This window comes from Oryx dammah, unplaced genomic scaffold, assembly GCF_014754425.2.
Source record: "Oryx dammah isolate SB20612 unplaced genomic scaffold, SCBI_Odam_1.1 HiC_scaffold_3, whole genome shotgun sequence".
NCBI classification, from domain to species: domain Eukaryota; kingdom Metazoa; phylum Chordata; class Mammalia; order Artiodactyla; family Bovidae; genus Oryx; species Oryx dammah.
In genome coordinates, this window is record NW_024070187.1 from 100,513,674 (window position 1) to 100,526,128 (window position 12,455).

Sequence of the window (12,455 nt, forward strand, 5' to 3'; positions counted from 1 at the left end):
TCACATCCTTCAAGTAAGGTCATAAAGCAGAATAACACCTTTAAAAGCTCTAATATATTTTTCTGGGTCCTCTAAATAGTCTCCCATATCCTCCTTGATTCTTTGTATTTCTTGATAAGAAAAAGGCTTATTAACCCTCATAGACTGATTATTTCTGCCGGTAGGTGCTTCATAAAGAGGCAACAGCTTGTGTGGCTGTTCCTCAGTCTCTCTGGCTGCTCTGCGCATATGATCCCAGGGACAGATTGGAGAAATCTGCTTTTCTTTATCTCTTTTAGCAAACTAGGAGGACTGGAGGGAGCTGAAGGAGTCACACCCAAATCTGTACCCTTAGGACTGAAGGCTGGCATATTTCGCAGAGAGAAAAAGGGCAACACGTAGGCTACTTCTACCCATTTCCCCTGTTTTCTACAGAACCGGTCTAGCTGTAAAACAGTATTATACTTAAGAGACCCTCCAACCGGCCACCCTTCACCATCCTCCAATGGATACCGTGGCCACACAGTATCACATAGAAAGGCCAGGTGTGTCTTCTTTAAGCCCTGGGGATCAAATCTATTCCAGTTTTTCAGGATACAGTTCAAAGGAGTGAGGCTGGAATTGTTAGCTCCCATCTGTAAGAGAGAAAAAAACCGACCAGCACCATCTTTCTACCGGAGGTGTCCCTGCTTTAGATGGGGGTGTAGACAGACTTTATACCAAAGCTTTCCTTCCCTGGTTGGACTTACCAATGGTCCGTCCCTTACCAATGTAGGCGACCTACTTCCCTGGTCTGTCCCTTACCAATGTAGGCGACCTACTCGTCCCTCCCAGTTCTACCACTGAGACGGGGTGGAGATGCACCAGGGGTAGACCTGAAGGCATCACTAGCTGACATCCAGCTCCTCACCATTAAAACCTTGCTTGCCCCTGAGGCCACCCAGGGTGCAATTAGAGTAACCTTCCAGAATGCCTCCTAGGCTAAACCACTGGGGGAAACATTCGTCACCTAAGTGCCTGTGCACAACCCTGAGTATATTTCTGACTACAATAAGACTGATACAAACATAAAACTGAGATGTTTCTTCCAAGCGTCACCACACCAGTATAAGGGCCTCCTCTGGCCCACTAAGAGCCAGTGTTACCAAAGGAAAAAAACCCATTGTAGTTCCAATCTGAGTACCTTTAACCTCAGAGATGCTCTTGTAGCTAGAACTCCATCTAAATTCAAACTTACGATTTCTAGTGAGGCTAGGTGCTTCCTGACTACCAATCAAAATTTGGGACCTAAGTCATAGTACACAGTACCAGCATAGGTCACAAGTCTCTTGGAAGTATATTATCCAACAGATTAGATTCGTGCTTCTAATTTCCAAGAAGTTATGAAATAGTCAAAGAGACCGAAAAGTTTGACCGAGAAAGGAGAATTTGGTCCACATGCTTTGCCCATTTTTGGTCAATTGTCCTGAAGAATCCCGGAGGAGCCCCCAAGATGAAAGGTTGCTAAATCACGAAAGACGCTGGGATTCTTGGCCTCCGGAGGAGAAGAATTCAATCCAGGGCCAGAGACGAGGCTTGATCGCTTAGAGCTTTTGTGTAATAAAGTTTCATAAAAGTATAAAGGAGATAGAGAAAGCTTCTGAGATAGACATCAGAAGTGGGTAGAAAGAGTACCCAGTTGCTAGTGTTAGCAATGGAGTTATATACTCTCCAATGAATCAAAAGAATGTCTGGAGGTTGTAAAGACCTCAGCAGACCTACTCCCATAATTTAGCCTTGGAATACAGAATGAAGCAGGGTAAAGGCTAATACAGTTTTGCCAAGAGAACGCACTGGTCATAGCAAACACCCTCTTCCAACAACACAAGAGAAGACTCTACATATGGACATGGTTGACACCAGATGGTTGACACCAAAATCAGATTGATTATATTCTTTGTAATTAAAGATGGAGAAGCTCTATACAGTCAGCAAAAATAAGACCAGGAGCTGACTGTGGCTCAGATCATGAACTCCTTATTACCAAATTCAGACTTAAATTGAAAAAAGTAGGGAAAACCACTAGACCATTCAGGTAAGACCTAAATCAAATTCCTTATGATTATACAGTGGAAGTGAGAAATAGATTTAAGGGATTAGATCTGATAGATAGAGTGCCTGATGAACTATGGACGACAATGTACAGAAGACACAGGGATCAAGACCATCCGCATGGAAAAGAAATGCAAAAAAGCAAAATGGCTGTCTGAGGAGGCCTTACAAATAGCTGTGAAAAGAAGAGAAGCAAAAAGCAAAGGAGAAAAGGAAAGATATAAGCATCTGAATGCAGAGTCCCAAATAATAACAAGGAGAGATGAGAAAGCCTTCCTCAGCGATCAATGCAAAGAAATAGAGGAAAACAACAGAACAGGAAAGACTAGAGATCTCTTCAAGAAATTTAGAGATACCAAGGGAACATTTCATGCAAAGATGGGCACAATAAAGGACAGAAATGATATGGACCTAACAGAAGCAGAAGATATTAAGAAGAGGTGGCAGGAATACACAGAAGAATTGTACAGAAAAGATCTTCACGACCAAGATAATCACGATGGTGTGATCACTCACCTAGAGCCAGACATCCTGGAATATGAAGTCAAGTGGTCCTTAGAAAGCATCACTACGAAGAAAGCTATGGAGGTGATGGAATTCCAGTTGAGCTCTTTCAAATCCTAAAAGATGATGCTGTGAAAGTGCTGCACTCAATATGCCAGCAAATTTGGAAAACTCAGCAGTGGCCGCAGGACTGGAAAAGGTCAGTTTTCATTCCAATCCCAAAGAAAGGCAATGGCAAAGAGCACTCAAACTACTGCACAATTGCACTTATCTCATATGCTAGTAAAGTAATGCTCAAAATTCTCCAAGCCAGGCTTCAGCAATACATGAACCATGAACTTCAGATCTTCAAGCTGGTTTTAGAAAAGGCAGAGGAACCAGAGATCAAATTGCCAACATCCACTGAATCATGGAAAAAGCAAGAAAGTTCCAGAAAAACATCTATTTCTGCTTTCTTGACTATGCCAAAGCCTTTGACTGTGTGGATCACAATAAACTGTGGAAAATTCTGAAAGAGATGGGAATACCAGACCACCTGACCTGCCTCTTGAGAAACCAATGTGCAGGTCAGGAAGCAACAGTTAGAACTGGACAAGGAACAACAGACTGATTCCAAATAGGAAAAGGAATGTGTCAAGGCTGTATATTGTCACCCTGCTTATTTAACTTATATGCAGAGTACATCATGAGAAATGCTGCACTGGAAGAAACACAAGCTGGAATCAAGATTGCCAGGAGAAATATCAATAACCTCACATATGCAGATGACACCACCCTTATGGCAGAAAGTGAAGAGGAACTAAAAAGCCTCTTGATGAAAGTGAAAGAGGAGAGTGAAAAAGTTGGCTTAAAGCTCACTTCAGTTCAGTTCAGTCACTCAGTCATATCCAACTCTTTGCGACCCCATGAATCACAGCACGCCAGGCCTCCCTGTCCATCACCAACTCCTGGAGTTCACTCAAACTCACGTCCATCGAGTCGGTGATGCCATCCAACCATCTCATCCTCTGTCATCCCCTTCTCCTCCTGCCCTCAATCCCTCCCAGCATCAGAGTCTTTTCCAGTGAGTCAACTCTTCACATGAGGTGGCCAAAGTACTGGAGTTTCAGCTTTGGCATGATTCCTTCTAAAGAACACCCAGGACTGATCTCCTTTAGAATGAACTGGTTGGATACCCTAGCAGTCCAAGGGACTCTCAAGAGTCTTCTCCAACACCACAATTCAAAAGCATCAATTCTTCAGTGCTCAGCTTTCTTCACAGTCCAATTCTCACATCCATACCTGACTACTGGAGAAACCATAGCCTTGACTAGACGGACCTTAGTCGGCAAAGTAATGTCTCTGCTTTTGAATATGCTATCCAGGTTGGTCATAACTTTTCTTCCAAGGAGTAAGCGTCTTTTAATTTCATGGCTGCGATCACCATCTGTAGCGATTTTGGAGCGCAAAAAAGTAAAGTCTGACACTGTTTCTACTGTTTCCCCATCTATTTGCCATGAAGTGATGGGACCGGATGCCATGATCTTCGTTTTCTGAATGTTGAGCTTTAAGCCCAGCGTTTCTCATGATGTACTCTGCATAGAAGTTAAATAAGCAGGGTGACAATATACAGCCTTGACATACTCCTTTTCCTATTTGGAACCAGTCTGTTGTTCCATGTCCAGTTCTAACTGTTGCTTCCTAACCTGCATATAGGTTTGTCAAGAGGCAGGTCAGGTGGTCTGGTATTCCTATCTCTTTCAGAATTTTCCACAGTTTATCCACACAGTGATCCACACAATCAAAGGCTTTGGCATAGTCAATAAAGCAGAAATACATGTTTTTCTGGAAATCTCTTGCAACATTCAGAAAACTAAGATCATGACAAATAGATGTGGAAACAGTAGCTGACTGTTTTTCTGGGCTCCAAAATCACGGTCGATGGTGATTTCAGCCGTGAAATTAAAAGACGCTTTCACCTTGGAAGGAAAGTTATGACCAACCTAGATAGCATATTGAAAAGCGGAGACATTACTTTGCCAACAAAGGTCCATCTAGTCAAGGCTATGGTTTTTCCAGTGGTTATGTATGGATGTGAGAGTTGGACTGTGAAGAAAGCTGAGCACCTTCGAATTGATGCTTTTGAACTGTGGTGTTGGAGAAGACTCTTGAGAGTCCCTTGGACTGCAAGGAGATCCAACCAGTCCATTCTGAAGGAGATCGGTCCTGAGTGTTCATTGGAAGGACTGATGCTAAAGCTGAAACTCCAATACTCTGGCCACCTCATGTGAAGAGTTGACACACTGGAAAAGACTCTGATGCTGGGAGGGTTGGGGGCAGGAGGAGAAGGGGACATCAGAGGTTGGACGGCATCACCGACTCAATGGACATGAGGTTGAGTGAACTCCGGGAGTTGGTGATGTACAGGGAGGCCTGGCATGCTGTGATTCATGGGGTCGAAAAGAGTGGGACAGGACTGAGGGACTGAACTGAAGATAATAGGATTAGCCAGAAGGTTTAATCCTGAGACTGTCCTCAAGCAGGATACTTAATCCTAAGGAATGTAGAGGGAAAAAAAAAAAGTTTGTCCTTTCTTCCTCCTTGAGAATTCCAGACCCCTCTCTCCTTGGGACCCCTAGACTTCTCTTATCAACTGCCTAAGAAATCAGTCTCTCAGATGGACTGATGATGAAGCTTCGATACTTTGGCCACCTGATGTGAAGAACCAGCTTACTGGAAAAGACCCTGATGCTGGGAAAGATTGAGGGCAGGAGGAAAAGGGGGCAGCAGAGGATGAGATGGTTAGATAACATTACTAACTCAATGGATATGAACTTGAGCAAACTCCAGAAGATAGTGAAGGACAGGGAAGCCTGTCATGCTGCAGTCCATGCAGTCACAAAGAGTCAGACATGACTTAGCGACTGAACAACAATAGGACTTAGTAAGTAAGTTACACAGTGGAAAGCCCAACACAAGTAACCCTTCATCATTGTGCACACTTTCAGCTCTTGGTGGTGATGGTGGTGTGACTTAGTCGTGTCCGACTCTTGTGAGCATATGGACTGTAGCCTGCCAGGTTCCTCTGTCCATGGGATTCTCCAGGCAAAAGCACTGGAGTGGCCTGCCATTTCCTTCTCCAGGGGATATTCCCAACCCAGGAATCAAACCTGGGCCTCCTGCATGGCAGGCAGATTTGTTACTTAGTGAGCTATGAGGGAGGCCCACATTCAGCTCTTATATAGGCTAATTACTTACATAGATAGCTTTAGTGCTGGGATTTTTTGATTAACATGCGTAGTTCTTTTGGTTGTCTCTTAGATATCCAGAAGAGAAGAATGCAGTTAAGAGTGGGTTAACGTTGACCAGGCAAAACTGTAGTGGCAAAAGAAACAGGCTTACTTTCTTTTGAAAGACATAGAAAATGCTTCACTACATAATAAAATGAAAGACTCTAAATCATTTAAGATTAGGATAGAGAAATCTGGAGGTGATTTAATATAACTGTTTTAATATGTAAATAAATTCCACTTCCCAGCTCTTTGTTTAAGGCTACATGTGTGCTCATTTGTCTGGTTAACATTTTTTGACTTTCTGGCATGTAATGTATGGGACTTCCTAGGTGGTGTTGTGGTAAAGAATCTGCCTGGTCATGCAGAAGATGCAAGAGATGTGGATTCAATCCCTGGGTAGGGAAGATCCCTTGGAGTAGGAAATGGCAACCTGCTCCACTGTTCTTGTCTGGGAACTTCCATGGACAGAAGAAGCTGGCAGGCTGTAGTCCATGGGGTCACAAAGAGTCAAGACACGACTGAGCAGGCACACACACATGTAATGTACACATCTCACAGCTGCATCTTTATTTTGTGGAATTGTTTTATCTTAGACACATCTCCTACAGTCTCTTGGGAACCTCAGTACTTGAATGTTTTTCCTGGTAAAATGCAGACCTGAGGCATTTCCCTCCTAGTAATCTGAAAATCTTATCAGCTCAACAAGATTTCTGGGAGTGAGCTGGGTTTAGTGCAGGAAGAGAAAATTTACTGACCAGAAGCCCCAAATTCCATGCCTTTCATCTCACTGCATTGTGTCAAACTTATGACATGGTTTAGCATGTCAAATGATTAGGACACAAAAGTAAAACTTTCTTAGTGTCTGTATGTTGGTAGATTAAGACATGGCTTCACATTATGTTCTGTTTATTCAGAAGGTCTCCGATTTCACATAGCTGAAGCAACTGAATTTCCATGTATTTCTAATGTTAGTCATGCCATGTAGTGCTTATTTTCTTTGTAAATATCACCATGTTGTTGAAAGGGAGAAAGGGTAGAGTTTCTGTTTAAATTAACATAAAACTCTAGAAACTAGAACTTTTGTTATTTGTGATTGCAAACATTTTTGTTGGAATTAAAATCTTCCAGGAAGGCTCCCAAACAATATTCTGTCCTTGAATACTGATGTCTGTACTATGAATTTCTCATGTAGAACAGTTTTATAATCCAATGAGATTTTTGACTTTATGTAACCACTGTTTGAGGCTTCTCATATGGCTCAGTGGTAAAGAATCTGCCTGCCAAGCAGGAGATGAGGTTTCTGTCCCTGGATTGGAAAGATCCCCTGGAGGAAGAAATAGCAACCCACTCCAGTGTTCTTGCCTGGAGAATCCAACTGACAAAAGAACTTGCCAAGCTACTGTCCATAGGATTGCAAAGAATCGGACACAACTGGGAGGCTAAAGAACAGCAGCAATCACTATTTATAGAAATAACTTTATCCTTGCATCTACTATCCTTTTCATTTTAATTTAAAAAGTAAAATCTTTAGAGCAAACCACCTTTTATTTGTATAAATTATTTTCATTTATTCAAATCACTTAATTTTGCATTTTTTCCCTAATCATCTTTCTTTTTATAGGTTGCATGCCATGAAGTGCTTCACAATTAACCATTAAATTAAAAAAGTTACATTCCATTTAATAATTACTTTATAGTTACAAACCCATTGCTCTTTTCTTGGAGCCAAGATGAGATTTAGATTAGATTTGAAAATCTTTACAGCCAATAGTTGATCAGGTCACTAAATCAAAGACTATCCATGAAACAACTTCACAGATACTTAAAAGATTGACTTTTTTTCCATTTCCCTCAACTTCTAAGTTTAGTAGTACTATTTAACTTTTCTGAAAAAATTCTGTGGAAGATAAGTCCCATAAAGTATGCTTTAAAAAGAGATTTCTGTAGTCAACCAAGTTTAGGAAATAGTACACAATGCATTTATCTTTTGACAACTCACAGTTTATATTAGTAAGTATTATGAGCATTCTTGAAATAAAAATCTTGGTTTAATGTTGTTTAATCTAGTGTTTCTAGACATATTTGATGATGGAAAGGCCCATCCCCTTTGCATATATCATTGCACTGGTGTTTCCTGGAAGCACTGATGCAGTGTGGGGAGATAGAAGAAGGATTTTCTACTGAGAAAGATGGGGAGAAGGACATGGAGGGCCAATGTGCAGTCTCTACCTAATCCTGGAAGTTAGCAAAATAATAAACTAATGATTTACTGTGTTTTTTTTTATATTTTAGGTTAATGGGGAAGAAATCATTGAAATTTTATACCCTGAAGGAAAATGTTCTACTTATCAGATGAAGGAATCAGCAAATGTGATTCTGTACAAAGGTAGTTTTCCAAATCAGCCATCCAATTACTCTAATAATTACTCTAATTATTACTCTAATAATTCAAGTTTTAAAGAAATATTGGTAGCCTTTCTTATTTGCCTTACATGCTCCTGTATTTTACAAGGAAAGATTGTTGTTCAAAGAAATAAAAGAATAGCATAAAATTAATATTAGCTGTACTACTGTACAAATTTCCAATATTCAATCTCACCTCTTAAGAGTAAAACAATTTTTAATTGCTTGAAGAAAGAGCAGTTTTACTTGATATGTTTCTTGTATTCTCTGAAGCAGCAATTCACAAGCTACCTAATAACTGAGAAATTTTTTCTTAAAGATGTTTGGGCTGCCCTATTATTATATACTATATATCCATAATCTTTGTAACATCTTTAGTTGACCTTCTTTAGTTTGTTTTATAAATTAATAATTTAGGACAAGTTTAGGGAAATAAAACATTAAATTATTAATATTTCATGAAAAGGTATATCACACACATTGATTTTGGTTTATTCAGTTGCATTTGTGTGGCCTTTTGTCTTAAGAGTCAGAATAGTTCTAGAAGTAAAAACTGCTTTCCCTGTCATTGCTGCTTTTTCAGAGTAAATGCTTAAAATTTGAAGTACCTGGCATGTTATATGTGCCACATGGTCTCTTTCTCCTATCAATATTTTTTAAAGTAAAACCCCATGTTGATTACTGTTTTTCAAGAATCTGATGGACAAGAAGATGAGAACTACGATGATCCTCAAGAAGCTGAAGTCATCCAGTCTTTGCTGGATGTTGTGGATGAGGAAGCGCAGAATCTTTTAAACCAAAATAATGCAGCAGGAGATGCCTGTGTTCCAGGTAGATGAACCAGAATGAGTAAGTTAGTACCCTAAAGGATACTGGAAGGCCTCAACAGAGCATTTTAATTCCTCTTGGCCCATTTCTCTTGCCCAGGTGCATTGAAAGCCAGTGGGAAGTTATCTGAAGAGAGAGCAGAAGATACATACTGTGATGGTTCACCTTTAGCTGAAGATTTTACAGAGGTAAGGATATAATACCTAGGCAGACACTGTGATGCTGTATCTTGTTAGAATTCCCTGACAAGGTCTTACCTCTCCCAGCCTACCAGTTTCCCTTCTAAATATTAGAGATAATATCTTGATAGCTGGTTACTAACCTCAGTTACTCAGAGTTAGAACTGGTATCTTTTACTCATTTTGCAGAAAGAACTTACCTTTAAATCATTTAACTTCTTTTGGTGAAGTTTTCCATTCAGGAAAAAAGTGCCTGGAAATCTTGGGGTGGTTTTTTTTTTGTTTTTTTTTTTTTTGGTATCTTTATTATTGTTGCACCAAATAAAAGTTGGTAATTCTAAGATCCCATTCCAGTTAATACCTAACCTAGGTAGGAAATTTGATTTTTATCTTAGAATGCTTGTTTTCTTCTGTCTTTCTTGAATTCTTGGTCTTAATTATCATGAAAACATATTTTTTCAGTTATTCCATGGCTTTTGCTGTGATTGGCGTGCAATTTCAATTGAGACATGTTTTAATAGATTTGGGCAGCTGGCTCATAATACATTAGATTAGTTGGATCCAAACTAATAAAAATAAGCTGTCTTAGTGTTCAACATATATAAATTTGTTAAAATTTATGTATGTTTTTAAAAAATTGTTTTAAGAAAATAAAACTCAAAAGTTGGAATCATCTTAGATTCATTTTCTTGTTGCATTTGAGAGTCATCCTATGCCAAACAATTACATTTAGAATGAAGCAACAGGGTTCTAATGTGTAGCACAGGGAATTATTTTTCAATATCCTGTAACCATACTGGAAAAGAATACTAAAAAAAAAAGAACGTTTCCAACAAAGTCATCCCATTCCAGAGAAAGTATTACTATTCAAATTTCCTTAAGCCAAAAAAAGAAAAAGACAGAAAGAAACAGTTTTCAAAATGTAATGATAAACTTATTTAAGAGGCTTCATATTTTCTGGGATATTGAGCTGACTAAGAAAAAAGCATGAAATAGTGGATAAATAATATGTTGTTGTTCAGGCTCTCAGTTGTGTCTGACTCTATGCAACCCCATGGACTGCAGCATGCCAGGCTTTCCTGTCCTTCACCATCTCCCAGAGCTTACTCAAATTCATGTCCATTGAGTGGATGATGCCATCCAACCATCTCATCCTATATTACCCGCTTCTCCTCCTGCCCTCAATCTTTCCCAGCATCAAGGTCTTTTCCAATGAGTCAGCTTTTCGCATCGGTTGGCCAGAGTATTGAAGCTTCAGCATTAGTCCTTCCAATGAATATTCAGGGTTGATTTCCTTTAGGATTGGCTGGTTTGATCTCCTTGCAGTCCAAGGGACTATCAATAGTCTTCTCCAGCACCACAATTTGAAAGCATCATTTCTTCAGTGCTCAGCCTTCTTTATGGTCCAACTCTCACATCTATACATGACTACTGGAAAAACCATAGCTTTGACCATAGGGACCTTTGTCGGCACAGTGATGTCTCTGCTTTTTAATATGCTGTCTAGCTTTGTGATAGCTTTTCTTCCAAGGTGCAAGCGTCTTTTAATTTCATGGGGGCAGTCACCATCTGCATTGATTGTGGAGCTCAAGAAAATAAAGTCTGTCACGATTGCAGTAGTTTCTCCATCTGTTTGCCATGAAGTAATGGAACTGGATGCCATGATCTTCAGTTTTTGAATGTTAAGTTTTAAGCCAGCCTTTTCATTCTCCTCTTTCACCTTCATCAAGAGGTTCTTTAGTTCCTCTTCTCTTTGTGCCATAAGGGTGGTGTCATCTGCATATCTGAGGTTATTGATATTTCTCCTGGCAATCTTGATTCCAGCTTGTGCTTCATCCATCCTGGCATTTCACATGATGTACTCTGCATATAAGTTAAATAAGCAGGGTGACGATATACTGCCTTGACGTATTCCTTTCCCAATTTGGAACCAGTCCATCGTTCCATGTCCAGTTCTAACTTGCTTCTTGACCTGCATACAGATTTCTCAGAAGGCAGGTCAGGAGGTCTGCTATTCCCATCTCTTGAAGAATTTTCCAGTTTGTTGTGATCCACACAGTCAAAGGCTTTGGCATAGTCAAAATAATACATAAGCCTACTCAAACTAGGCATCACTGTATCTATATGAATCTGATCTTGCTCATTGTTTGAGGATAATTTCCCCTCACAGGTCTTCTTAAACTTCCTAATAAGCATCTTCAAAATTGTCAAAACCAAGCTGCTTTGGATTCTTACTATGCATGTAGTCACACACAGTCTCATATACACTTGATTATTTTCATTTAAAACTTACAAATAATTAATGTGTGTAAATAAAAAGAAGTGTTTATCTGTTTGGTATGTATTTCCTAACCTTAAAAAAATGACTACACAAATATTGGATAGCTCACAATATATCATGCTATAGTGTTTTTTATGTAAGATGCTGTTCTTTTGTACTATTAATAATTATAGCAATAAGCTCTTTGTAAAATGTTTTCTGAATATTTTAAACCAGACTGACTTTAATCATATTTTATTAATAATACTATTTAAAATATGCCTAGCAGTGTATGTTCTGAAATCTCTTAACTAAGGCCATAATGACACATCTTTCTAGACAGCATATTAAAAAGCAGAGACATTACTTTACTAACAAAGCTCCATATAGTCAAAGTTATGGTTTTTCCAGTAGTCATGTATGGATGTAAGAGTTGGACCATAAAAGAAGGCTGAAGACTGAAGATGTTTTCCAATTGCGGCACTAGAGAATATTCTTGAGAGTCCCTTCGACTGCAAGGAGATGAAACCAGTCAATTCCAAAAGAAATCAACCCTGAATACTCATTGGAAGGACTGATGCTAAAGCTGAAGCTCCAATACTTTGGCCACCTGTTGCAAAGGGATGACTCATTGGAAAAGACCCTGATGCTGGGGAACATTGAGGGCAAGAGGAAAAGGGGGAAACAGAGGATGAGATGGTTGAATGGCATTACTGAATCAATGGCCTTGAGTTTGAGCAAACTCTGGGAAGTAGTGAAGGACAAGGGAGCCTGGCATATTGCAGTCTGTGGGGTCACAAAGAGTCGAACACCAGTTAGTGACTGAACAAAAACAACCTTTGACTACAATAGTCTCTCCCTGTCCCCCATCCACAGTTCCACTTTAAGAGGTTTCAGTTACCCAAAGGCAACCTCAGTTAGAAAATGTTAAATGGAAAA

At 39.6% G+C, this 12,455-nt stretch overlaps 1 protein-coding gene across 9 annotated transcripts in view; it reads left to right on the plus strand.

Annotated features, from left to right (window-relative positions):
* The window catches only part of PTPN13 (protein tyrosine phosphatase non-receptor type 13), a 221,198-nt gene that overhangs the window by 188,745 nt on the left and 19,998 nt on the right, over positions 1-12,455 (plus strand). For all 9 annotated transcript variants that reach the window (XM_040237277.1, XM_040237279.1, XM_040237283.1 and 6 more), the window contains 3 exons: positions 8,139-8,232; positions 8,943-9,080; positions 9,177-9,265. In XM_040237277.1, the coding sequence (XP_040093211.1) occupies positions 8,139-8,232; positions 8,943-9,080; positions 9,177-9,265 (321 nt within the window). The remainder of the gene's footprint in view (positions 1-8,138; positions 8,233-8,942; positions 9,081-9,176; positions 9,266-12,455) is intronic.